The sequence below is a fragment of the Pogoniulus pusillus genome, chromosome 5 (genome assembly GCF_015220805.1).
Source record: "Pogoniulus pusillus isolate bPogPus1 chromosome 5, bPogPus1.pri, whole genome shotgun sequence".
Taxonomy (NCBI): Eukaryota; Metazoa; Chordata; class Aves; order Piciformes; family Lybiidae; genus Pogoniulus; species Pogoniulus pusillus.
Window position 1 is genome coordinate 994777 of NC_087268.1, and position 26981 is coordinate 1021757.

The 26981-nt window shown below is 47.4% G+C and overlaps 1 protein-coding gene across 2 annotated transcripts in view; it reads right to left on the reverse strand.

Annotated features, from left to right (window-relative positions):
* Nucleotides 1-1150: 1150 nt before the first annotated feature.
* The window catches only part of KPNA1 (karyopherin subunit alpha 1), a 46360-nt gene continuing 20529 nt past the window's right edge, over nt 1151-26981 (reverse strand). For both annotated transcript variants that reach the window (XM_064142991.1, XM_064142992.1), the window contains exons 7-14: nt 22507-22595; nt 20700-20799; nt 19147-19310; nt 18148-18226; nt 16679-16804; nt 7061-7188; nt 6639-6817; nt 1151-4302 (exon numbers count right to left, since the gene is read on the reverse strand). In XM_064142991.1, coding sequence (XP_063999061.1) covers nt 4115-4302; nt 6639-6817; nt 7061-7188; nt 16679-16804; nt 18148-18226; nt 19147-19310; nt 20700-20799; nt 22507-22595 — 1053 coding nt within the window. In that variant the 3' untranslated portion in view covers nt 1151-4114. The remainder of the gene's footprint in view (nt 4303-6638; nt 6818-7060; nt 7189-16678; nt 16805-18147; nt 18227-19146; nt 19311-20699; nt 20800-22506; nt 22596-26981) is intronic.

Here is a 26981-nt window from a genome sequence, read left to right on the forward strand (position 1 = left end):
CTATTCCTCCCCAGCAGCAGGACTCTACACTTGCCCGTGCTGAGCTTCATGAAGCTCCCCACTGCCTGACTCTCCAGCCTGCCCGAGGGCATGCCAGCCACTCCTCCCAGTTATATATCAAAGTTGCTAAGGGTACACTCTGTCCCTCGGCCCAGGTTCAACAGGACTAGGCCTGCTACTGAACTCCAGGGAACACCACCAGCCTCCAACCAGACTACAGCCCACTGATCACAACCCTCAAGACTCCTGTCCTTCAGCCAGCTCTCAATCCACCTCACTGGAAATAAAACCATTTGGACTCATGCAGCTATTGGAAATAAACACATAGAATACCACTAAGCAAGCAACACCTCAGAGCAGCAGTGGGCTGCAGCTGCTCATTTCACTTACATTTTTGGAAGCTTTATGTCACTTAGTAACTGAACTCTGGTCCTGTGGTTCTCTGTGGAGAAGTCACATACCATTTCCTTCCAGCGCTTTGCTATCTCCATTTCAGCATCTACCATCACAATTGTTTAGCACTACACAGCTGTGTCCTTTCTTTCAGCTTCACTGTAGGCTCCAGAGTCACCACTGCTTGTCTTACCAGGTTAGCTCTGCTCATGCTGTGCCAGCAAGCTCTTCCTTTCAGGATTCACAAGTCCAATCTCCCTTCCATACTTGCCTTACCAGGTTAGCTCTGCTCAGGCTGTGCCAGCAAGCTCTTCCTTTCAGGATTCACAAGTCCAATCTCCCTTCCATACTTGCCTTACCAGGTTAGCTTTGCTCAGGCTGTGCCAGCAAGCTCTTCCTTCCACGATTCACAAGTCCAATCTCCCTTCCATACTTGCCTTACCAGGTTAGCTCTGCTCAGGCTGTGCCAGCAAGCTCTTCCTTCCACGATTCACAAGTCCAATCTCCCTTCCATACTTGCCTTACCAGGTTAGCTCTGCTCAGGCTGTGCCAGCAAGCTCTTCCTTTTGTAACTCACAAGTCCGCTCTCCCTTCCGTACTTGTGTAACACACAGCCACGGTTAGATTTAGCTTCTTTTCACCCTGGTAGTAAGGCTTAAAGGAAAGAGCAAGGCCAAGAACTGGTGATTGGAAGATCCTGACGGAAATAAGATCAACTAAGCAGCATTTAAAATTAAACCGAGACCTACGAGTCAGCCACAATTGAATCCATTTAATGTGTGCCATGGTGATTTTTTTCTTGCGTACTGGTTTAGTTTTCAGTCAAAGTAGTTACGTAGCATCACTCAGAATGCCTTACACAGCCTAAGGATATACGACAACAACATCACCCTGTGCCAATCCGTCACTTCAAACAAAGATACCGAAGTGTAAAGGTTTATACTTATCTGCTCTGAATTCACATTTCCACAGCAAAAGTAACACACACTGGCCAAGCTCCTCACACAGGAAGGCACACCAGGCAGCTGAAACGGACTCGGCTTTTAATTCGCTCATTTCGAGGCAATTGTCATTAGTTTTCTTAGGGGCGGGGGGCAGGGGAAGGGAACGCCAATGCACCACATTGTTTTCACTAGCCTGGAAGAGAAAACACTTTTATATATATATATATAGCTATATAGATATATAGATATGTATATATATATACACACACAGGTGCTTCATGTGTGTGTATATATAGGGGTGTGTGTGTATATATATATGTATATATACACCCCTGGTGTATATATACACAGAATATACATATATGAATATACAGAATATATGCACACACACACACACACACACACTCTTGTCCAGATTGGGTTTACAAAATATGTAGCTGTTGGTTTGGTTTTTTTTGATACCATCCAGGAAAGAGGTACTGTGATTTTTAAACAAATCTCCTAGAAATGCCATGTTATTGGAAATTTACACATTGAAATAAAAAGCACAAAAAAACAAAAGGGGGGGGGGGGGGGCGGGGAATATACCAAAAAGCTAAAACCCAAAAGTTTTGCTACCTCATCAGTGCTTCTATCACCCTTTCAAGAAAAAAAGAGAAACAGAGTTATTTATATATGTGATGTAAAAGGCAACATTGAGGGGTGGGATTTTTTTAAGCCTTTTTTGTTTGTTTGTTTTGTTGTTTTTGTTGTTTGTTTTTTTTTTTAAATTAACCATCAAATTTAACCCCCTAAAATTACAAAGAATCAAAAGTCCATTTACAGATCAAGTGCAGTAAACTAAATGTTCCTTCAGCACAAAGCAGCACTAGAGAAAAGAACTGGGAGAGGGAAGGTGGAGGCCAGCTGTCTTAGGTAGGGAAGCAGCAGGTGCCTTTTGCAGTGGCCACGCAGGTCAGAGTTTCCATCCTGAAGCACGGACAGCACTGAAGACCACTTCAGTAACAGTCGCACGGAGCTGATGGTCAGGCCTTTGCCTAGCTTCTTCCAGCAGTCTGCCAAGTGATTCTTGGGTTTGTGTGATTCTGTAGCCAGTGGGCTGGTTTTGCTTTTGCAGTGGCTTGTCTCTGAGGGGAGTTGCAAAGAGGAGCGAAGCGCCACTGACGCTTCCCACAGGTATGGGGCACTGTAGCTGTCAGTGGTGGTTCTGAAATGCTTACACAGGACAAATGCGTGTTCCAAACTTCTGAAGTGGCTGGAAAGAAAGCAGCCTGATGTGGGGAGAGCGGACGGCCTGGAGAGTCCAACAGAATCCAGCACTTCCCAGGGCGTGGCATCTCCACGCTCACGCCAAGAGCTGGGTGCCAATCTCGGCTGAACTCGCCGAGGAGCGGCTGGCCTTCGCAGCAGATGCCAAGCGGGTCGCGGAGCCAAGAGCATGCTGCTAGCAGAAGAGCAGCCTGCAGCTGACAGCTGCCATGCAGTCAGCAAGGCCCTAGAGATTCACCTGCGGGAACCACGCGTCCCATGCTAACTCACCTCCAGTCCCAACAACAGCACAAAGGGAAGAATGAAATGGAAGGGCCGGGTGTTAATATTCCTGTCCTTTCAATGTAGTGTCTCTTCAACTGTTAAATAAGGAGCTTGACCAGCTCGACCCTTTTATCAGGTTAGCTGGAGTGGAAGCTTTTGTCTTGTGAAAAACGAAAAGGAGACCTAATGCTCCTTGTGCTACCTTTTACAAATTTCTGTATTCAGAAGGGAATTTTTTCCAGAAGACAAATCCTTTCAAGTCACACCGTGTAAAAATGTAATGAGGCAGAGAGGAAGCTTTCAGCCATAACTATAATACCAAGGGACCAGACTTTGGAGAATGAAACCAGAAAAGGCCTTGATTTTTCAGGAAGGTCCAGTTGGATCATACCATGCTGGCAAGCAGAAGTAGGGATAGTTTCTCCTTTCGAGAAGCTGGTTTGGCAAGTCATTTCTGGGGATGCAGGAAGAGTGACCTATTCCCAGGATTCTTCTTTGTTTTCATATTGATGGATGGACAGGAAAGCCTAGGAAGGTGATACAAATCTCCACAGTGGCCTGCAATCCCGCTTGGAAGCTTGGTGTTGAAAGGGATGGGGCCAGATGTGTTCAGTATTCTTCAGAATCAGAAAATAGGTCCATTGCAGCCTCTTGTTGCAGGGGACAGAGAACTTACTCCATTGTTTGCAACGTGTCCTACATGCCAATAACTCCAGCTGGCACATGCAGCTAAGTGGACACGTAGCGTGTGAAGGTTTAACCCATCTCACACAGCCATCTGGAGAGAGGCATTCAGGAGAGAAAATAGGGACTGAATTCAGCCACGGTCTCGCAAAGTCTGAATGTCTCCCTGGACTGCAGGTACACACTGCAGCAAAGCCAAGAGAAAGGCAGCCTCATCTTGGATGCCAGGAGTGTGGGGGCCAGTGGAGGAGGGATTCTTTTCCTGTAATAGGAGCAGGGAGTATCTCAAAAGTATAGAAAGGTGTCTCAACTCCGCAAAGGTACCAGTGGAGAGGTCCGGAAGCTAGAGGAGAAGGGTGATTCTGTGACCCTTTGCCAAGGAGGGGGCATCCTGCCACGGAGAGCCAGAAGTTTTCCAGACGTATGTAGGAGCATGTGCACGAGGCAAGCAAATGAGCGCAAACGGGGCTATGGAAAACAGTGAGAGAATCACTCCACAGGTGGCTTGTGGCTCGACAACAGGACTGGACAGGTAGAGAAGCGCACGCTGAAGGGGCACTTCAGAGCTGGAAGCCTTCCATGGGAGCCTCACACTGCTGGAAGATGTATTGCTGCTGGCTGAGATCCACCTGCGGGGCAATGCTGCTGTCTTCATCCTCTGTTCCAAAGTAGTGCTCAATCAGATCAAAGGCCTTCTGATAAATCTCTTGATTTTCATGGCTCTGCAGGAATTCAATCTTGTCCAGGCCTGCAGAGAAAAGACATATGCAGAAGTTACAACTTGGTGGTAAGCATAGGATCGCTTTCACTCTGTTCTGCACATCTACCTCCCACCTGCAGAAAGAAAAGATGCCTCTGTAGAGCTCCTTACCCAACGCATGTGCTCCACGACCAAGGGAAAGCAGGCTGGACTACAGACTGCCCTGTAACTGTGTAATGTGTCTCAACACTTGCTTTGCCTCAAGCATTTCATCCAAAAAAAACCCAAACCAAAGCAACAAGCTCCAAATGCCCAAAGAGCATGCCCTCAGAGCTGCATCTGAGGGGCAGTAACAGGAGACACCAGTACAGGTTAGGGGCTGCCCTGCTGGAAAGCAGCTCCATGGAGGACCGTGGGATCCTAGCGGGCAGCAAGCTCTCCATGGGACAGCAGTGTGCCCTTGTGGCCAAGAGGGCCAATGGTATGCTGTGGTGCATCAAGAAAAGTGTGTCCAGAAGGTCTAGGGAGGTTTTTCTCCCCCTCTACTCTGCCCTATTGAGACCACACCTGGAATACTGTGTCCAGTTTTGGGCTCCTCAATTCAAGAGAGACAGGGACCTGCTAGAGAGTCCCATGGAGAGCCACGAGGATAATTAGGGGACTTCAGCATCTCCCCTGCGAAGAGAGACTGAGAGCCCTGGGGCTGTTTAGTCTTGAGAAGACTGAGAGGTGATCTGATCAACATCTATAAATATCCAAGGGGTGCATGTCAAGTGGAGGAGCCAATCTCTTTTGGTGGTGTGCAGTAATAAGACAAGGAACAATGGATACAAACTTGAACATAGAAGGTTTCACCTCAACGTGAAGAGAAACTTCTTTACAGTAAGGGTGATGGAATAGGCTGCCCAGAGAGGTTGTGGAGTCTCCTCCTTTGGAGACTTTCAAAACCCGCCTGGATGCAGTCCTGTGCAAGCTACTCTAAAGGATCCTGCTTTGGCAGGGGGAGTGGACTGGATGACCTCTGGAGGTCTCTTCCAACCTCTAACATTCTGTCATTCTATGACTTTTCTTTAAAGTGCCTTCACAGTGCTTCATTGACTAGGACCATGGCTACAAAAGCATGTAATTGCAGGCTGGAAGAGACTTCTGGTAATCTGCTAGTCCAACCCACAGCCCAGCACAACAATCAACACCAGATTGCAGCAGTTGCGCCTAGACAATTCTTTAAAACTCCCAAGGATGTTGACTCCGCTACCTGGGAGGAAGTTGTTGGCAGAGAGAGTGATTGGCATTGGAATGGGCTGCCCAGGGAGGTGCTGGAGTCGCCGTCCCTGGAGGTGTTCAAGAAAAGCCTGTCTGGGGCACTTAGTGCCATGGTCTGGTTGACTGGCCAGGACTGGGTGCTAGGTTGGACTGGGTAAGCTTGGAGGTCTCTTCCAACCTGCTTGATTCTATGATTCTATGTGTATCTATAAACCCACACAAGCAGGTTTGTTTTGCAGACATTAAGCAGATGGGCACACTCAAGCCTGTCATCAGGAACAAATGAAAACAGTATGGGCAAGCAAAGCTATCTTTGATACCCAGGAATGATGCTGTAGTAAAATGCAAGTCTTAGCCAACCTAGTAAATCTTTACTATTGGGAATTGAAGTGGCTTTCTTGTCTGCTCCTTTTACAATGCATGAACACTAGGTGAAACGACTCCCTAATGCTCTACAGACATTTCTGCACCACTGACATCAAAAGGGAAGTTAAAACTTAGGAGCAGACAAGAAAAAAAATTGCTCTTCTGATGCAACTGTTCCCTAAAAGCCAAGGGAACCATGAACATACATGGAACCATGTTCAGTAAGTCTCTTTAAGACACTAAGCTAGGAAAGAGTGTCCATCTGCTTGAGGGTAGGAAGGCTCTACAGAGGAACCTGGACAGGCTGGATCAACTGGCTTGGGGTTGTTGTGGCCAAAGTTTAGGACTCTGCACTTGGCCTTCTAAAGTCTCATCCCCTTGGCCTCTGCCCACTCATCCAGCCTGGCCAGGTCCCTCTGCAGGGCTCTCCTACCCTCCAGCAGCTCCACACCTGCTCCTAGCTTGGTGTCATCTGCAAACTTACTGCTGCTGGACTCAATCCCCTGCTCCAGATCATCAATGAAGACACTGAACAGGACTGATACTGAACGAGACATTGAACAACACAGTGTCCAATCTCCATGCAGATACAGATAACGTAACAAATGGGAGCACCCTGCTGAATGGAGACTTGTCAAAGAGCAGCTGATTTTCAGATAACAGTGATGAATAAATTAACATAATTTGGTCTAGTGAAACTCTAGTGTTTGTAGTCAGTGCTTTAACTCCTGACTCCCAGAGTCGTTTGCTCGTACCGTAGGCCTCCTCAATGAGAGCGCAGTAAGGGTTAATGCCGGTGCCGCTGCTTTTGAACTCCTGCTCTCCCAGCCTCAGGATGTTCTCCAGCCCGTTCAGCGCCACTTGCACTATCTTCGAGTCCATTACTGTGAGGAGGTCGCAGAGTGGTTTGATGCATCCCAGTTCTACTAAGTACCTGCAAAACACCACATGGAACCCAGTGAATTGCTTGGCAATTTATAAGGGAAGTAGACATTGAAGCATTTAGCATGAAGGGCTAAGAACAAAACTAATGGCGCATTCACAGCTCCACACAAAGACTTGGTCTCTCTGGACGCAATACTGGAAGCACAGACAAATGCTTTCCAGTTTCTAGTTTGATTTCTTGCACAAACACTAATTCACTCAGTTGCATGGAAAGATTTCAGCTACTCCATACTTGATCTGTTCAGCAGAGCCTCCAGAGGTCGCATTTGTGATCGCCCAAGCAGCTTCCTTCCTTGTTCGAAACTCAGCAGTTTGCAAGATATTGATAAGAGCCGGAAAGATGTGGGCATCTATGACTGTCTGCAAAACAAATCACAGGTCAGGTTACCACAGAAATTAAACCCTGTCCCAGCCTAGTTTGTGCCTAAACCTCAGCACAACATGCTGAACTTGGAAATGGTATTGGCACAGAACCACACAGCACAGTAGGAGGGAAGTGGAGGAGTCTCCATCTCTGGAGCTGTTCAAGGAACGTGTGGCCATGGCACTTTGAACATGGTTTAATAGCCATGGTGGTCTTAGGTTGATAGTTGGACCTATAGAATCATAGAATCAACCAGGTTGGAAGAGACCTCCAAGAGCATCCAGTCCAACCTAGCACCCAGCCCTATCCAGTCAACCAGACCATGGCACCAAGTGCCTCATCCAGTCTTTGCTTGAACACCTCCAGGGACAGTGACTCGACCACCTCCTAGGACAGCCCATTCCAATGGCAAATGGTGACTTGATGACCTTAGAAGGTCTTTCCAACCAAAAGAGTTATATGATTGCTCCAAAAAAAAGCTACTTCAACCTCCTTGCTAGAAGATCACCACCTATAATAAATCACACAGGAACATGCCCAGATGGGTTTGGAATGCTTGCAGAGATGGAGATCAAGGGGCTAAAAATCCGTTTTCAGCTTTATATTCAAACCTATTTCTTACTAGGATCGGTGCTTATCCCAAAATAATTCACAACACATTAAGACTTGTTACCCAGTCACAGTCTGACAGCAGAAAGACATACTTCCCTTATTTTTCCAAGTTGTGACCCACTCAGCTGTGAAATCAGGAAGCCACTAAGTCATTACAGTCCCCTTAAAGAAAATTCTGAAGCCTGCATATTATACTTCATTTGCACTCGGTGAGACAGCACAGCAAAGAGAGAATGCATTGTAAATACTCCTCCAAACAAGCAAGCACTAAGATATTCTTCCCTGGTAAAAGGTCAAAGCAACAGATGGTTTGGTAGTGCAGTCAACTGCTTAGCTGCCTGAACTGAAGCAACTCCATCGAGTTAGCAACTCAAACTCTCTAGTAACTTTCTCTGTCAAAAGCCTTCTGCAACCACACAGAAATGAAACCAGTTTGGGTACACAGGTAGGATGTGGACCTAAAACACTCTTAAAAAGATCATCTGAAGAAAGCAAGAGGTTAGGGTGAGCTCTTTAAAGGACATTTCACAAAGACGTGTCATCTCAGAAACGATAATTCACAGAAAACCCAAGAGATGCTTCTCTGCAGAATCACAGAATCACTCAGGGCTGTCTTTTCTTTCACTCAAATAGGTGGTATCCCTGTGCTGTGGCCATCCAGAGGAGTTCCCTGTCTCCTGGAAACATTCTATCCTCTTTATTTATTTTAATCACTTTTCACTACACAGTATCTGATTTTTAAAGAGTGAACCTAAACGAAGCACATTTTCCCAGCTGCATCTGCAATGACATTGAAGCCAGATACAGTGCAGCCACTCTTCGGGAGCAGATATACAGCAGGAGTTAATTTCAATTCATATTTTGAGCTGGTAAATACCAAGCAAATTTCCAAATCCTCCTCTGGGTTTCCACCAATAAAAAAAACCCACCAGCAGAAAAGCAGTTGTAGAGTGCAGAAACACACAGACAGCTTTAGTAGTGGCAGCACGGCCGCACGTGACTCATGGGCTCGATGTGAAAGCAGCTGAGTCTTACAACAGGAGCGCTTTCTGCTCCTGCAAGCTCTTTCATTATCTTGAACAAATCAAAATCACAGCCACCACCCAAGCTGGCAGCTGTGAATACAGCCCTGCTGCTAAGATTTCCTCCTCCTGGCTGAACATTTCAGTTGAGAGGCTTCTCAGCAGTTGTGTTGCAGTTATTTTCTTCACTGGTTCAATTTACAACTTCTTTTTAAATAATAAAGCACACATTTCTAAGTCAAAGCTACTTCAGGTGATGACAGGCACTGACAGCCAAGAGCCAGAAGGCTTCAGATCTTCGTTCTAATCGACTTTATGTTGTTGACACAAACGCTAAAGTCTACATACTCCAAACAGGGAACGAAGCAGGAACTTGGTACTGGTAGAGAGTAGCTGAACAGGAGCCAGCAGTGTGCTCAAGAGAGCCAATGGCATCCTGGGCTGGCTCAGCAGCAGTGTGGGCAGCAGGACAAGGGAGGCTCTTCTGCCCCTGTGCTCAGCACTGCTCAGGCCACACCTCGAGTGCTGTGCCCAGTTCTGGGCCCCTCAATTCAAGAGAGATGTTGAGGTGCTGGAAGGTGTCCAGAGAAGGGCAACAAAGCTGGTGAGGGGCCTGGAGCACAGCCCTGTGAGGAGAGGCTGAGGGAGCTGGGGGTGTGCAGCCTGCAGAAGAGGAGGCTCAGGGCTGATCTCATTGCTGGCTACAACTCCCTGAAGGGAGGCTGTAGCCAGGTGGGGTTGGGCTCTGCTGCCAGGCACCCAGGGAGAGAAAAAGAGGACACAGACTCAAGCTGCATCAGGGCAATTTTCGTCTGGCTATTAGAAGGAAGTTGTTGCCAGAGAAGAGTGATTTGCTTTGGAACGGGTTACCCAGGGAGGGTTGGTGTCTTCCAACCTGGTTGAGTCTATGATTCTATGAAGGAAATTTCTAGCCAGTTTCAACAAGGTGGCTACTGTTGCCAGGAAGAACCGGCAACATAACGGACAGAAACTTTATGGTATCTCCAGTTTTTGGGGTCTGTGCTACTAAATAAAAGATACCAGTAGAGAACTCAATTACAGAATTGGTTCAGTTGGAAAAGACTTTTGAGTCCAACCATTCTCTAACTCTGCAAAACCTGGTGCTTAACCATGTCCCTCAGCACCACATCTCTGCATCTTTTAAACACCTCCAGGGATGAAGATTCAAACACCTTCCTGGGGAACCCATTCCAGTGTTTTGGTAACTCTTTCAGTAGAAGTTTCTTCTAACAGCCAACCTAAACTTCCAGCAGCACAACTCAAAGCCATTTCCCAGTGTCCTATCACTGACTGACTCACAGAATGGTAGGGTTGGAAGAGATCTCTGAAGACCATCTAGTCCAGCTCCCCTGCAGGCCTGCCTACAGTAAATCACACAAGTAAATCCAGGGCAGGCTTGCAATGCCTCCAGAGGTGGAGACTCCACAATCTCTCTAGACAGCCTGGTCCAGTGCTCTGCCACCCTTCAAGTGAAGATGGTTTTCCTCACATTCAGATAGGACTTCCTCTGTTCCAGTTTGTGCCCTCTGCCTCTTGTCCTGTCACTGGACACCACTGAGAAGAGTCTGGCTCCACCCTCCTGACACTCACCCTTTAGATATTGATAAACATCAATGAGATCCCCCCTCAGTCTCCTCTCCTGCAGGCTAAAATGCCCCAGCTCTTTCAGCCTTTCCTTGTGAGGTAGATATTCCAGTCCCTAGCATCACTGCTGAGGTTTTCAGGAATCATAAATGAATTAAAGATATTCTAGCTCTGGTGCCCTCAGTGTGGCACGATGTAGAAGATGCACAACATGTAGGAGTCTGAAAGAAGATTCTGCACTTGAACTCAAACTTACAACCTGGAAGAGACGAATACTTGGCTGTCACTGCTCCTCAAACAAATACGACCTTGCCAGCAATGCCATATTTTGCTCCTAGTTGAGACACTTTTCAAGTCTTGCCACCACAAACAGCATGGAAAGATTCTAGACCGCTCATGCAAATGGTGGTCTGAAGCAAACTCTCATTCTCCTTAAGTAATCTTATACAGTGGGCCTGTGTAAAGCACAGCAGCATGAATCCTGTCACTCCTTTTCCACGCTCCCAGCATTACTACGGATTTTCTGGAGATGAGCCTCTGACTGAGTTTCTATCTTTACCATGATTGATTAGAATGTATTTCAATGCTGGGTTTTAAATCTGACCAGCAATCTGTTATTTGCTGCACTTGCCCACATGATACTGCAGCAAAGACAGGAAACCCTCGAGTCGAAACATGACCGGGACCCTTTTGCTACCGTGCCTCGCCACGCTCTGGCCTCCAGATGCTCTTCTGAGAATTTAAGGCACATTAGAAAAGAAGTGATAAGTTTCTTAACCTGTCAACAGGAGAGAACTCCTATGATGTCTTCACTGTCAGACATGGAAGAGTGTGTCTGATGCACTGCCTTTCACTGCTTTTCAACGGCTTGCGAGGCGAAGTTAGACACAGAACATGTTCTGAGGTATCTGATAGCCTTTCATACCCTTCAGAAGGGTCGACAGTCAGGATTTAGCTCCAGTTGTGCAGTTCTCCTTCTGACTCCCAGGAAGATGTAGTTCCCCTTCTCCCTGACTGGGGAAGCTATCCACTGAAGTACAGCAAAGCTGTATACCAACTAGGAAATTAACAGACAAAAACTATACTTAGTGACAATCACGATTGCATCCGGATATACACATCCAACCCACATCTTAAAAGCACAGAAATAAAGAGGGGAAAGACTGCTGGTTCCACCACACTTGTCTGCTGCCTAGGCACTGCTGATAATGCACTCTGAAAGGCTTTCACTTCCACCTTTGGTAGGGGAGAACAAAAAAATCCCCAAACCTCCTGTGCTTTAACGGGAGCTACATAGGAAAGTTCAGCTCTTTCACATATTTAACACGCTAAAACAGTGCCTTAATAATAGAGTTAACTTGGTTGTGCTGGAGTGCAAATCTAATGGTGATAGACAGGCTGCTGCCTGCCATTTCAGAGAGGGCAGAGAAAGCCTTTGCAGTGTGCTACCAAACAGCATTGCAGGCAGTGTTAAAGTGGAAATGAACAGAGAAGTCCTTCCCACTAGGCTTTACATTTCTATACTTCAGAGTGGGTGGGTGGATGGATGGAGGGAGTGTAACCCAATGCAATCTCTGACAACACTAAATATAGCTCTGTCTGTTAATATTGGTTAGCCAAACACCTCTTTGATTTACCAAACTACTTCATTTTCCTCTTGGTGTGCAGAAGGAATTGCTAGATTACGGTTTGAGCACTACCCAAGCCCTTGAGTCGTGTTCAATTGTTGGGCCCTCACTACAAGAAAGACACAGAGGTGCTGGAGCACATCCAGAGAAAGGGCAAAGAAGCTGGTGAAGTGTCTGAAGAAGAGGTCTTGTAAAGAGTGTCTAAGGGAACTGGGGTTATTTAGTTTGGAGAAGAGGAGGCTGAGGGGAGCCCTTCTTATTCTCTACAGCTCCCTGAAAGGAGGCTGGAGCTAGGTGGGAGTAGCTCTCCTCTCCCTAGTAACAAGAGAGTGAACGAAACGAAATGGCCTCCAGTTGTACCAGGACAGCTCAGGTTGCATATTGAAACTGAAAAGTTCTCAAACATCCTCATCCCTGCAGGTGTTCCAAAGAAGCAGAGACGTGGTGCTGAGTAACATAGTTTAGCCCCAGACCTGATGGAGTTAGATAACAGCAGGAGCTGGTGACCTTGAAAGGTGTTTTCCAATCAAAAGAATTCTATGATTCCATAGTGTTATAACATCCCAACTGCTCTGGAGCAGCAACTCATCAGTAAGAGCAGCTGCTAACTTGCAGTCATGGTTTTGGTTTTCACTCGGCCAGGCAGACATTTAACTTCTCTGTTTTCTGGATAAAGACTGCACATTGAAAATCCAGTTGATATCACAGAGGCCAGAATACATCTTGCTACGGTCTATGGGCTCTAGGAGAAACTACTGAGCAGTTTTCATGGGCTGGAGAGAAAGGACAAACAATTTACTTCAGGTCTGCACCTAGGACTTTAGAATTGCTTCTGCAAGGAAAATCAACTGAAGCAATACAGGTGTTTACTGTGAAAAGCAGACCTACCAGCTCTGGTTTGCATCACACCTTGCATCTCACACAACATTCTCTAGACTGAGACTAGAAACTAAAAATTAGAGCCCTTCTGAAATTTGTTAAACCACAGAATCACAGAATCAGCCAGGTTGGAAGAGACCTCCAAGATCATCCAGTCAACCAGACCATGGCACTAAGTGGGGTTGGGCTCTTCTGCCAGGCACCCAGCAACAGAAGAAGGGGACACAGCCTCAAGCTGTGCTGGAGGAGGTCTGGGCTGGATGTTAGGAGGAAAGTTGTTGTCAGAGAGAGTGATTGGCATTGGAATGGGCTGCCCAGGGAGGTGGTGGAGTCACCGTGCCTGGAGGTGTTGAAGCAAAGCCTGGCTGGGGCACTTAGTGCCATGGTCTGGTTGATTGGCCAGGGCTGGGTGCTAGGTTGGACTGGAAGAGCTTGGAGCTCTCTTCCAGCCTGCTTGATTTTGTGATTCTACTTTCTATTGTTGCTTCTGATAATTGTTTCTTTACAGAATGACTTGTAGGGATACCTGATTTTCTCCAGCTCTTATGTTTCTTAAGTCTGCAACACTCCTGTGCAAGCTGACACAGCTCTCTGACAGACATGGTAAAAGTTCATGAAGTTAAGAGAATGTATTGGGCTGAACTCTTCCCCAGAAAATAAGTTTGAGACTTTCCAGGAATGCAACAGTGGCTTTCTGCAGAGAAAATACTGCTCATCCCTGTAGTAGCAACATGGATAAAGCAGCCAAAAGATCCTTCCAGGCAAGAAAAAGAAAGGCAAACCCACTTTTACCTTAGTACAAGCAGCAGAACCTCTGGGCTGCACTGCTAATTGCAGGGCAGTTACAATTGCTGATGCAGGAGAGAAGAGTGGTACAGTTGCTGGTTTTGCACACCTCTTTGTCACAAATTCACATAATCCACCAGTTCAACACAAGCCACAACATCAAAGTGGAAGCAAAATTCTGAGAGCTCCACCAAACTTAGATGAGGTAATTGTACTTTTCACTGTATCAGACAAAATCACGACCTTCAGTGGTATGTTACTGATGGAGAAAGCCAGAGTAATAAACCTGCAGCAAGCACCTTCTGTGCTAGCAGCTCTATTTCTAACTTAGCCACACCCTTACACCACACAAGGACCCACACAGCTTTCCACCTTCCAAGCATTTGTACAAGCTCCTGCAAGCTTTCTGAAAGAAAGGAAAGTGATTCCAGCCCCTGGGGCAGAAGTGTTGATCACTTCAGGCTAGCCCTGATCATATAGAAGGAATAATCCAGAGACATAAGATTTAACACTAGTAAGTAGCAGGTTGCCCTGTCCCCACCCTGTAGTGCTGCTTGGGGTTGTTGTGGCCAGAGTGTAGAACTCTGCACTTGGCCTTGTTCAATCTCATCCCATTGGCCTCTGCCCACTCATCCAGCCTGGCCAGGTCCCTCTGCAGGGCTCTCCTACCCTCCAACAGTTCCACAGCTGCTCCTAGCTTGGTGTCATCTGCAAACTCACTGATGCTGGACTCAATTTCCTGCTCCAGATCATCAATAACAATATTGAACAGGACTGTTCCCAGCACTGATCCTTGGGGGACACCACTGGTGCCAGCTGGCTGTGGCAGCATTCACCATCACTTTCTGGGCCCAGCCCTGCAGCCAGTTCTTGACCCACATCAGAGTGATATGGTTTGACTTGGTTTACTTTCTGTGTGAATATGCATTGCTTCTGCCCCATCACTGATGCCTACTATTTCTGCTATTCAGACAGACCTGTCTGCTGTTGCTCACAGAACATGTATCTCCAAGTGGACTTCCAAGCATCCTTTGCCATCTCACAACATTCTGCACCCAGTAAGGGAGAAATGTACCTTCAGAAGAACATCTGATTTAAAAGTCATAGAATCACAGTACCATTTCAGTTGGAAAAGACTTTTTAAGACCATGGAGTTCAACCAGCATCTAACTCTGCCAAGTATAGCTGTCCTGAAAAAATCCATATCCAAGGAAAACAAAATCTATTCAGCAGCTTCATTTTATCTAGTTGAAGAATATGTTATAGAATAGAATAGAATCACAGAATCAGTCAGGGTTGGAAGGGACCACAAGGAGCAGCCAGTTCCAACCCCCTGCCATGCCCATGGACACCCTACCCTAGAGCAGGCTGCACACAGCCTCAGCCAGCCTGGCCTCAAACACCTCCAGCCATGGGGCCTCAACCACCTCCCTGGGCAACCCACTCCAGCCTCTCACCACTCTCCTGCTCAACAACTTCCTCCTCACAGCCACTCTCACTCTCCCCACCTCCAGCTTTGCTCCATTCCCCCCACTCCTGCCACTCCCTTACAGCCTCAAAAGTCCCTCCCCAGATATTTTGTAGCCCACTTCAGATCCTGGCAGGCCACAAGAAGGTCACCTGGGAGCCTCCTCTGCTCCAGCCTGCACAGCCCCAACTCTTTCAGGCTGTGCTCACAGCAGAGCTGCTGCAGCCCTCTGAGCATACTCCTGGCCCTGCTCTGGACACACTCCAGCATCTCCACAGCCCTCTTGCAATGGGGGCTCCAGAGCTGGATGCAGTACTGCAGGTGGGGTCTCAGCAGAGCAGAGCAGAGGGGGAGAATCCCCTCCCTGGCCCTGCTGGCCACACTGCTGCTGCTGCAGCCCAGGTTCTGCTTGGCTTTCTGGGCTGCAAGTGCACACTGCTGGCTCCTGTTGAGCTTCTCACCCAGCATCACCTCCAAGTCTCTTTCCTCAGGGCTGCTCTCCAGCCAGGTTTCTTTTCCTAGGGGAACATATGGTCAATCTCTCATTTAGAATACTGCAGATAAATCCTGGGAATTCCTTACAATAGCTAACACTGATTGCAGACTCAGAGATGCAGCCTTTCAGAAGCCTAATTGTAAAGTCTGACATAAGGGAGTGAAACTTAATTTTGCTTTTGAGCACTATCACTTCACACAAAGAGACTACGAAATTCAGTAGAGACGGAAAAGATGAATTCCAATGCAAAATGTTAGATTCTACAGAATCATAGAATGTCAGGTTGGAAGGAACCTCAAAGATCATCTCTTCCAACCTTTATCCTTCATTACCTAGAGAGTGATTGGCATTGGAATGGGCTGCCCAGGGAGGTGGTGGAGTCACTGTCCCTGGAGGTGTTGAAGCCAAGCCTGGCTGGGGCACTTAGTGCCATGGTCTGGTTGATTGGCCAGGGCTGGGTGCTAGGTTGGGCTGGATGAGCTTGGAGGTCTCTTCCAACCTGCTTGATTCTATGATTCTCCTGTTCTGTTTAATACAGAGCAAGTTTAGATTTGGCTAAGCACAGCTGCCTGTATCAAAACTGTAAGAAAGTATGAATTATTTTACAATGTAGGTCTGTATTTGGGGGTGAAAGCAAGAAACATGTGAGGTTATTTGGTTCTCAACATTGGTAGCTTACTCTTTTCATACTAGAGGATTTATCTCTCTTAGTGACTGTCAAAGGCATGAATCAAATTATTAAAGGCAACTTTTCTTGAGCTGAGGCTCATTTTGTCATCCTCTAGTGTGACTTTCTCCTTTCCCTTATCATCTACTGATGATTATAAAATCACCCAGAATCTATAACAAGCTTTTGCTGATACATAACTAGGGATCTGTAAATGAGCATGCAGACATATATGCACTTCATAGACAAAACCCTCTCTACTGCTGATGTGTGTTTCTTCTAGTTTGCAAGGCAAAGACTTCTATCACAGTTGAAAAGTTTACCTGGATCTGGGCTCTGTTTCCAGCTGTTATGTTTGATATTGTCCAGCAGGCTTCTTTTTTGATAGATTCTTTTGGGCTGCTTAGCAAGTGCAGTAAACTCTGCAGGGCTGAGCAGTTCAGAATTACCTGAATACGAAGGAAAAGAGAAATGATTAAAAACCACACAACCAACCCCAAAAACTAACAACAACCAACCAAAGCACAAATAAACCCCAATCCACCAAGCACCCAAAGAAACCACATTGAGAGGAAATTTAGGATAAAGGATCACAGGAACAAGGAATATAATGTCCTCAAAAGCTAAAACACAGGTAACAGAATCACTGTGGCTGGAAAAGACCTCTAAGATCATCAAGTCCCACCATGATGAGCTCTGCCAGGGCCATGACTACATCATATCCTTGAGCACTGTATCTAGATGAATTTTACATGTAGTCAGGAAAGAGGATTCAACCACTTCTCTGAGCAGACTATGCCAGCCCTTGAAAACCCTTTTGGTACAGAGGTTTTTTATAATGTATAGCCTAACCCCCCCTGGCATAACCTGATGCCATTTTCTCCTGCCCAATCAGTTGTGACTTGTGAGAAGAGACCAACACCCACCTCCCTGCACCTTCTCTCAGGCAGCTCATAGAATCATAGAATCAACCAGGTTGGAAGAGACCTCCAAGATCATCCAGTCCTGTCCAGTCAAATAGACCATGGCACTAAGTGCCTCAGCCAGGCTTTGCTTGAACACCTCCAGGGACAGAGACTGCACCACCTCCCTGGGTAGCCCATTCCAATGCCCAGAACTGGACACAGCACTCAAGGTGTGGCCTGAGCAGTGCTGAGCACAGGGGCAGAAGAACCTTCCTTGTCCTGCTGCCCACACTGCTCCTGAGCCAGCCCAGGATGCCATTGGCTCTGCTGCCCACCTGGGCACACTGCTGCCTCCTCTTCAGCTCCTCTCTACCAGCACCCCCAGCTCCCTCTCTGCCACTCTCTCCCCACCCCGTAGTGCTGCTTGGGGTTGTTGTGGCCAAAGTGTAGGGCTTAGCCTTGTTCAATGCATCCCACTGGCCTCTGCCCACCCATGCAGCCTGGCCAGGTCCCTCGGCAGGGCTCTCCTACCCTCCAACAGCTCCACAGCTGCTCCTAGATTGGTGTCATCTGCAAACTCACTGATGCGGGACTCAATCCCCTTGTCCAGATCATCACTAAAGACATTGAACAGGACTGTGCCCAGCACTGATCCCTGGGGCACACCACTAGTGCCAGCTGCCAACTGGCTGTGGCACCATTCACCACCACTCTCTGGGCCCAGCCCTCCAGCCAGTGAATCTGTCCACGGCACATGTTTTGAGCCAACTGATGCCATCAACTCTTTACTTGCAAACACCCTAAGAACAAGAGGAGGTGTCTGTGAGCAGGTAACTGCAGCTAACAGCAAGACAAAGTCCAGTCCAACACAGAAAGTGAATCCATACCTGGGTCTGGACATCATCGCCTGTGACAATGTTCCCAACAGCTCGTAAGGCAGGAGACACAACTTTGTAGTCATTGTGCCTAAAATTAACAAGGAAAGGCCTAAGTTTTAACCATCTTGAAGCATCTTCACCATCACATCATCAAGAGAGGAACATCCATCAGCCAGTGGACAACTTTCCTCTTAAACCTGACTTATCTGAATCATAGCACTCTGGTTTTAAACTGATGGAGAAAGTCTTTCAAGGGTTTCTAAATATTTATGCCTCCAGACATCATTCACCAGCATAAACATAGAATGCAGATTAAAAACATGCCAATTCTTCAGAACATGGCCATCCTCGGGAGGGAAATGAATCAGCTTTAACTATGGAACATGACAGTTCAGGTGGCATGCACTAAGGCAGAGCATGACCCAGAGCAACAGACAGGAGCTGTCTGATCATCTTCTGCCATTACTGCAGCCTCCCATCAGCACTGTTAAATCAGAAGCATAAAGTAAGGGATTTGGCTCTCAGATTAAAATACTGCCTTAACAGTCCTGTGTTTACACCACTGGAAACCACTCTTTCTGGTTCTTAGGTAACTGAATGTCACTGATGAAGATGTTGAACAGGAGTGGCCCCAGCACTGATGCCTGGGGGACACCACTGGTCACAGCTCTCCAGCTGGACCTGGCACCATTGATCACCACCCTCTGAACTCTATCTATACCTATATGAGAGATTCCATACATATATATCTCATCACATATTATGGATTTTACAATAATGCCACTGTTGGGTGCACAAAAAAACACTTCCTTACAAAAAAGAAGAAAACTTCCACTGTTTCTGTTCCCCATGGCAAACACAGAAGACTGCCCATGAACAGGCAAAATGAGAACTCACATCCTGCTTTTTTGAAATCATTACATTTCAGGACATGTCTAATTAAACTTTCTGTTGGTGGAATCCTGATTCTAGAGAACACAGTAAATTTGTTCAGGAGAAAATTCTTACATCAGCAACTCCACAAGTCTTCTGCAGACTCCTGCATCTATCACAGCCTGGATTTTATCATTGGGGCCATCAGACAAATAGGATAAAGCCCAGCAGGCATCAGCTAATACATCTGTGTCATTGACAAAAAGCAGCCAGGAAAGCACATTTAGACAAGGTGAAACCTGTAAGACATTAAGAGGAGATATATGCACTGGGTGATTAGAAAAACCAAAAGACCTATTAACATGTCAGGTAATTTTGATATGCGACATTATAGGACTAGGCAATAACAAGAACTAGACAAAACATCTCAAAATTCAATATTCAGAAAATGTAAGACCTAGGAAGACCTTCTGTATCAGCAGAAAAGCACTCTGAGATGTCTTCAGTCTCTACAGTACAGTACAGTGACTGGCACTTGTCTGCTAAGATGTGCCATACTTAGAATCACAGAATGAGTCAGAGCTGGAAGGGGCCACAAGGAGCAGCCAGTTCCAATCCCCTGCCATGCCCAGGGACACCCTACCCTAGAGCAGGCTGCACACAGCCTCAGCCAGCCTGGCCTCAAACACCTCCAGCCAGGGGGCCTCAACCACCTCCCTGGGCAACCCACTCCAGCCTCTCACCACTCTCCTGCTCAACAACTTCCTCCTCACAGCCACTCTGACTCTCCCCACCTCCAGCTTTACTCCATTCCCCCCAGTCCTGGCATTACCTGAGAGCCTCAAAAGTCCCTCCCCAGCTTTTATGGAGGCCCCCTTCAGATCCTGGCAGGCCACAAGAAGGTCACCTGGGAGCCTCCTCTGCTCCAGCCTGCACAGCCCCAACTCTTTCAGTCTGTGCTCACAGCAGAGCTGCTGCAGCCCTCTGAGCATCCTCCTGGCCCTGCTCTCGACACATTCCAGCAGCTCCACATCCCTCTTGGAATGGGGGCTCCAGAGATGGATGCAGTACTGCAGGTGAGGTCTCAGCAGAGTGGAGTAGAGGGGAAGAATCACCTCCCTCCACACTTCTCCTGCTGCAGCCCAGGCTCTGCTTGGTTTTCTGGGCTGCAAGTGCACACTGTTGGCTCCTGTTGAGTTTCTCCTCCAGCAGCACCCCCAAGTCCCTCTCCTCAGGGCTGCTCTCCAGCCACTCACTGCCCAGCCTGCAGTTGTGTTTGGCAATGCTTCGACCCAGATGCAGGACCTTGCACTTTGTCCTGTTGAACCTCCTGAGCTTGGCTTGTGCCCACCTCTGCAGCTTGTGCAGGTCCCTCTGGATGGATCCCTGCCCTCCAGCCTGGCCGCTGCACTTGGCACTACAGCAGAGCTATGCTCCATACATGCAGAGCTTTATTCTGCTGTGAGATGGTTGTCTCCAGCACAAGAAGAGCAACAAAGCTAGAGGGCAACCACATGAAAAGAGTGGTTTTGAATCTCTGTCCAAAGGCTTAAACACATTCAAAACCTTAATCTGCAAGAAGCACATACACTGTTTCATAAAAAAAAAGTATTTTTTCTGCTATTTAAGTTTTGCCACTCTCATTGCTTATTTAGCTACCACCACACTTCTTTTCCAACATCTCTCACCTTGGCAAAATCTGGAGGAGGATTTTTCCCTCTGCAGAGGTTGGACAGAGCCCATACAGCATTTCGGGTCATAGTGAGACGGTTCTGTTTTGAAAGCAATCTATAACAACAAACAGAGTAACACTGTGTCAGTCCTAGCACCGACAAAGGTGTCTGTGGAGTTGGTTAGTTGTCAAACACAATGTGAAGCCTCTAAACAAAGCTTTTTTTCTGACAACTTAGAAATCAGACTGGTAGGAGTTGGAAAAGACCTCTGAAGACCACCCTGTCCAACCCCTCTCTCTACCTAGATCAAGTTCATCTAGATCAGGCTGCAGAGAAACATATCTAGGCAGGTTTTGAATGTCTCCAGAGAAGACAACTCTACAATCTTTCTGGGCAGCCTGTTCCAGGGCTGCAGCATACTCACAGGAAAGAAGATCAGGTGAAACCTCCTGTGTTCTAGTTTGTGCCTGTTGCCCCTTATCCTATCACTGGACACTGATGAAAACAGCTTGGCCCCATCCTCTTGATCTCCATCATTTATATATTGATAAGCACAGAGAAGATCCCCCCCCTCAGTCTGCTCTTTTCCAGGCTAAAGAACTCTAGATCATTCAGCTTCTCCTCATAAGAGCGATGCTCCAGTCCTCTGAGCATCTTCATGGTCCTCCATTGGACTCTCTCCAGTAGTTCTCAGTCGCTCTTGAACTGAGGAGCCCAAGACTGGACACAGTACTCCAGGTGTGGTCTCAGCAGGGCAGAGCAGCAGGGGAGGAAGACTTGTCAGTTTAGTCACTGTCAAAAGCCTTGCTGGAGCCACTGCTCTCCATTCATCTACCCAGCTGGTCACACCCCCACAGAAGGCTATCAGATTGGTCAGGCACGGTGTCCCCTTTGTGAATCCATGCTGACCACTGCTCATAATCTAGGACTAGCCACAGTGCTCCTTGGCCTAGGAGCAACGCAGTAAGGCAAGACAACTCTGACAACTCGCAGCCACCCTACACTCTTAACAGTGTTTTTAGAGAGCAGTGGAGAACTTAACTGCTGCCAGCAGTCTGTGAACAGCAGACTGACTAATCCTAATTTGGGTATGACAGATGGTGGCACTGCTTCAGCAATAAATGGTCCTTCAGCAGAGGACCATCAAACTCACTAGCAGCCTGAAAAAATGGCACACAGTGGGAGAGTTAGAGACCTGGATTGGCTCAGATTAGAAGGAGGCTGTGTAAAGGGAGATAAAACTATGCCTACTACAGTTTAACAGGTGGGTACAGAAAAGAGAAAGCCAGATCTTTCTCAAAGGTATGCAGTAACAGGAAAAGAGGCAACTGTCACAAGGGGAAACAGAGAAAATCCTGACTAGGTATCAGAACACTATTTCACCATGCTAGGGTCAAACACTGCAACAGGCTGCCCCATGTAGTTACAGCATCTACCTCTGACCTTCCAAATTTGACTGGTTAAGTAGTTGAGTAACCTAATCTGATCTTACCTGCCACGAAGAAAGGCTTTGGCTAGATGACCTCCAGAGGTGTCTTTCAACTTAAATTATTCTACAACTCTGTAATAGGCCCAGGCAACCACCCACTCTGCAGAACAAAATAGTTCAGCTTAGCTGCTCCTCAAACATGCTTCTATTTTAGCTGCAGCACAAAAGCAGTTCAGGAGCTCCCATTAAAACGTTTGATTTGCCCACAACAAAAAACACCACAAAAATCACCCAACCAAACAAATCACTGTTATTTTTCAAGGCAGAAAGCAAACTTTGGGTTTACCAGAAACTGCAGCAAAATCCTATAAGGCACATTAAAACCAGACTTACTGCAACAAAGGGGGCAGGATATTACAGTCCAATACGTAGTCTCTGCACATGGTGCTGTCTCCAGCGATGTTGCCAAGAGCCCATACTGCCTGCAATGAGAGAGAGAATGGCAATTTACTCTCAGTTTGCAATGTGTATTAAAGTGGGAGGTAGCCTCTTCTCACTGTCAGGTACCAGGCAACATACAGGAGGGGAATGCATTCTGGTCTAGTAGTAACTTTTGCACACCAGAAATCATTATATGGTTCAGGAATACTTATGCAGCTCCAAGAGGAATACCAAAACAGCCAACAGGTATGTCCCAAAGACTGCAGGCAGACACAACCTTGCTCTGTCCACAGTACAAGAAATGAGCTTATCTTCTCAGCCTTAGTAACATACTAACACTACTCTCCTTGTCACAACTAGTCCAGATGTTAAGCAGGTTTTCACCTAACCAAAAAGGTTTGTGTGAACAGCCTATATTAGTATCATAGAATCAGTCAGAGTTGGAAGGGACCACAAGGAGCAGCCAGTTCCAACCCCCTGCCATGCCCAGGGACACCCTACCCTAGAGCAGGCTGCACACAGCCTCAGCCAGCCTGGCCTCAAACACCTCCAGCCATGGGGCCTCAACCACCTCCCTGGGCAACCCATTCCAGCCTCTCAACACTCTCATGCTCAACAACTTCCTCATGGCCACTCTGACTCCCCCCACCTCCAGCTTTACTCCATTCCCTCCAGGCCTGGCACTCCCTGACAGCCTCCAAAGTCCCTCCCCAGCTTTTTTGGAGGCCCCCTTTAGATCCTGGAAGGCCACAAGAAGGTCACCTGTGGTGCCTTCCAACCCTGACTCTATGATTCTATTTGATGAATGAACCAAATATTGCAGATGGTTCTAAGTATGTCCAGAGGTAAAAAAAGTCATAATTTGCTAAAATGGTCTTTGCTTGAACATGTGGACACCAATGCCTGAAGGTACAAATACCCTGTCTGGACACTCTTACAGACATTAAACCACCCTTGGGAGCCACATTTAACTTGCCTGTGGATGTAGTTTCTGCCATTACAGCAGTATCTTTTTTTAGAGTTGACACCAGTGGTAATCACTTAATCCAAGAATCCATCCTGACCCTGAATGCCAGACTGGCTTTGCAACAGCAAATCTCAGAAAGTCTGAGCAGGGAAGTCCATCAGCATCTACACTGCTTTCCACTCTTGACTTCTTAGAGCAAGATTTAGACTGGATGTTAGGAGGAAGCTCATTACAGTGAGGGTGGTGAGGCACTGGAATGGGTTGTGGCTGCTTCCTCCCTGGAGGTGTTTAAGGCCAGGTTGGATGAGGCCTTGAGCAACCTGCGCTAGTGGGAGGTGTCCCTGCCTATGGTGGGGGGTTGGAGCTGGATGACCCTTGAGGTCCCTTCCAACCTAGACCACTCTATGGTTCTATGTTATTTCATTAAGCTTGTGGACACTACAACCAAGTTCTAAATCCAACAGTGTACAGTCTGTGCCTCTTCATGAGGAACTACTGTAAGTGAGAATTCAGGAGTTTCTCCACTTTTGGCTGCTGACTTGGGAAATGGGTCTAGTGCTAGGATGAAGACAGTGAAGATTAGCTTGCATACCAGTGTGACTGGCTAAGTGGACACAAAAAAGGATGTAAGAAGGCCGAATTCCTAGGAGATGACTTCTACTTACGCCCTAGTACAGAAAACACTTTTCCTTCAGCAGCTGGAATTCTTTATGTGTCACATTTCATCCACCCAAATAGAGAAAGTAGCTCATACCCATGTCTCAAGTGTTTGCCCTGATTTTGGTTACTAAGACCTAGTCAATAGGGCCTCTCATGCAACGGCCAAATAAAGCTTTGACACCAGACACACAGGTCAGAACCTCTGCCAAACAAACGGTGGTCAAGCTCTAACCTGCAGTGCTGCACAAGGTTATTCCTGCCCAGGTACAGGACTCTCCCCTTGCCCTTTTTGAACTTCATGCGGCTCCCCTCTGCCCAGCTCTGCAGTGCATCCCGGTGTCCCTGAACGGCAGCACAGCCTGGGGGTGTGTCAGCTAAAGACACAAGAGTGCGAGGAGAGGCTGACACATCCTCAGGCTATGCTGCCGTTCAGGGACACCGGGATGCACTGCAGAGCTGGGCAGAAAGGAGCCTTAAGCACAGGTGGCACACTGAGCCAGCTGCCAGACAGAAAGGCAAGTTACACAGAGCAATCCAACACTTGTGATTCAGTACTCCTTCAGTTACGCATCTCAATACAGCCCAATGCAAGGTCAGACATAGAGGAAGAAAGAAGTCCCAGCTACAGGATGGAGAGCTGTATCCTGGAAGTAAAGTACTGAAAACAACAATGGATCCTATCACATAATCAGCTCATCTTGAGCTTCTAGCCAGCTTCTGTGGCACGGAGTCTGCAAGGATCCCTCGGAATGCATAGATTAAAGTATCAAGAGTGTGGCCGTTTGAGCTACATCTCTAGCTCAGACATAGGGGAGAGGTGAACATTCCAGGGACAGGCCACAGAATGGCAACAATGGATAAGTTAATATCATTTCATTGGAGCATCGAGAGCTTTGTGTCCAGAAGCACAGCTTGTTCTCCCACCCTTGCTGCTTCTGCTGCTTCAGCTGTGCCCGCTGCTATCTTCCCCTGCTGCTGTTTTGGCTGCTGCTGCTGTGCTGCTTCGTCGCCGCCTGACCCCTTCCCCATCTTCCTTAAGGTTATTGTATCTCTGTAGGAGTTCATTTCTCCTTATACTGTTATACTTTGAACTATAAGAAATACAACTTCACTGTTCTCTGACTTTCCAAAGAAATCCACGGTGTGGTGAGTTCACTCCAGCGGGGGAGGGATCCACCCTAACCCGGGACAAGGAGGCATTCAAATTAGGTACTATCTCTGCAAGCAGCGTTGCTGGGAGAGCGACACTGGAATAGCCAACTTCTCTTAATTTCACCACCACAAAAAGACACTGGAACAAAGAAGTGTTCAGAAAAGGGTCACCAAAAGCCAAAGCAACCATCACAGAAGCACTCAGAGCTGACCTTTCATTTTCTCAAGGCAAGCTTAAGCTCTGCAAGTAGATAAAGGAAGGAACCAAAAGAGCTTGCTAACTGAGTAAGCAGTGGAACAAAAGCAAATACCTAGACCCAAAGCTAGTCAAATTTGTAGAATAAGGGTACATACTTTTGAGTTAAGTATAAAGGCTAAACTGAAACTCTCTTTGTTAGCATAATTAATATTTCATCACCTCAATTCTTCAAAGCAAGATTATATGTCTGAAATACATCACAGTTCAAACAAGTTATGGATCTGGTGGAAATTCCTGAGTCAAATGTTTGATCTGTGCTTTATACTGATCCCTTTGGGGCTTAAAGAACATTCACCTGCTCTGTAAGGAACACTGAGAACAAACTGATCTTCCCTGTAGAGAATAAACTCTATATTCCACTCATGTTTTAGCTGCAGGACAAACAGGCATGAGCTTTCCAGCTCTCAAGCAATTTTTTAACACGGCTTTTTGAAACCTTTAGTACACAGAAAAACACTAACCCAGCACTAGCCAATCAGCTGCAGCTCCATGTGTAAGTTCCAGAAACCTGCTTTGACATCTTAACATAGAATCATAGAATCAAGCAGGTTGGAAGAGACCTCCAAGCTCAGCCAGTCCAACCTAGCACCCAGCCCTGCCCAATCAACCAGACCATGGCACCAAGTGCCCCAGCCAGGCTTGGCTTCAACACCTCCAGGCACAGCCACTCCACCACCTCCCTGGGCAGCCCATTCCAATGCCAATCACTCTCTCTGCCAGGAACTTCCTCCTAACATCCAGACTAGACCTGCCCTGGCACAGCTTCAGACTCTGTCCCCTTCTTCTCTTGCTGCTTGCCTGGCAGAAGAGGCCAACCCCACCTGGCCTCCCTTCAGGGAGGCGTAGCCAGCAATGAGCTCTGCCCTGAGCCTCCTCTGCTGCAGGCTGCACACCCCCAGCTCCCTCAGCTTCTCCTCACAGGGCTCTTCTCCAGGCCCCTCACCAGCTTCGTTGCCCTTCTCTGGACACCTTCCAGCACCTCAACATCTCTCTTGAACTGAGGAGCCCAGAACTGGACACAGCACTCAAGCTGTGGCCTGAGCAGTGCTGAGCACAGGGGCAGAAGAACCTCCCTTGTCCTGCTGCCCACACTGCTCCTGAGCCAGCCCAGGATGCCATTGGCTCTGCTGCCCACCTGGGCACACTGCTGCCTCAGCTTCAGCTCCTCTCTACCAGCACTCCCAGGTCCCTCTCTGCCTGGCTGCTCTAGTCCCAGACTGTAGTGCTGCTTGGGGTTGTTGTGGCCAAAGTGCAGAACCCTGCACTTGGCCTTGTTCAATCTCATCCCCTTGGCCTCTGCCCACCCATCCAGCCTGGCCAGGTCCCTTTGCAGGGCTCTCCTACCCTCCAGCAGTTCCACAGCTGCTCCTAGCTTGGTGTCATCTGCAA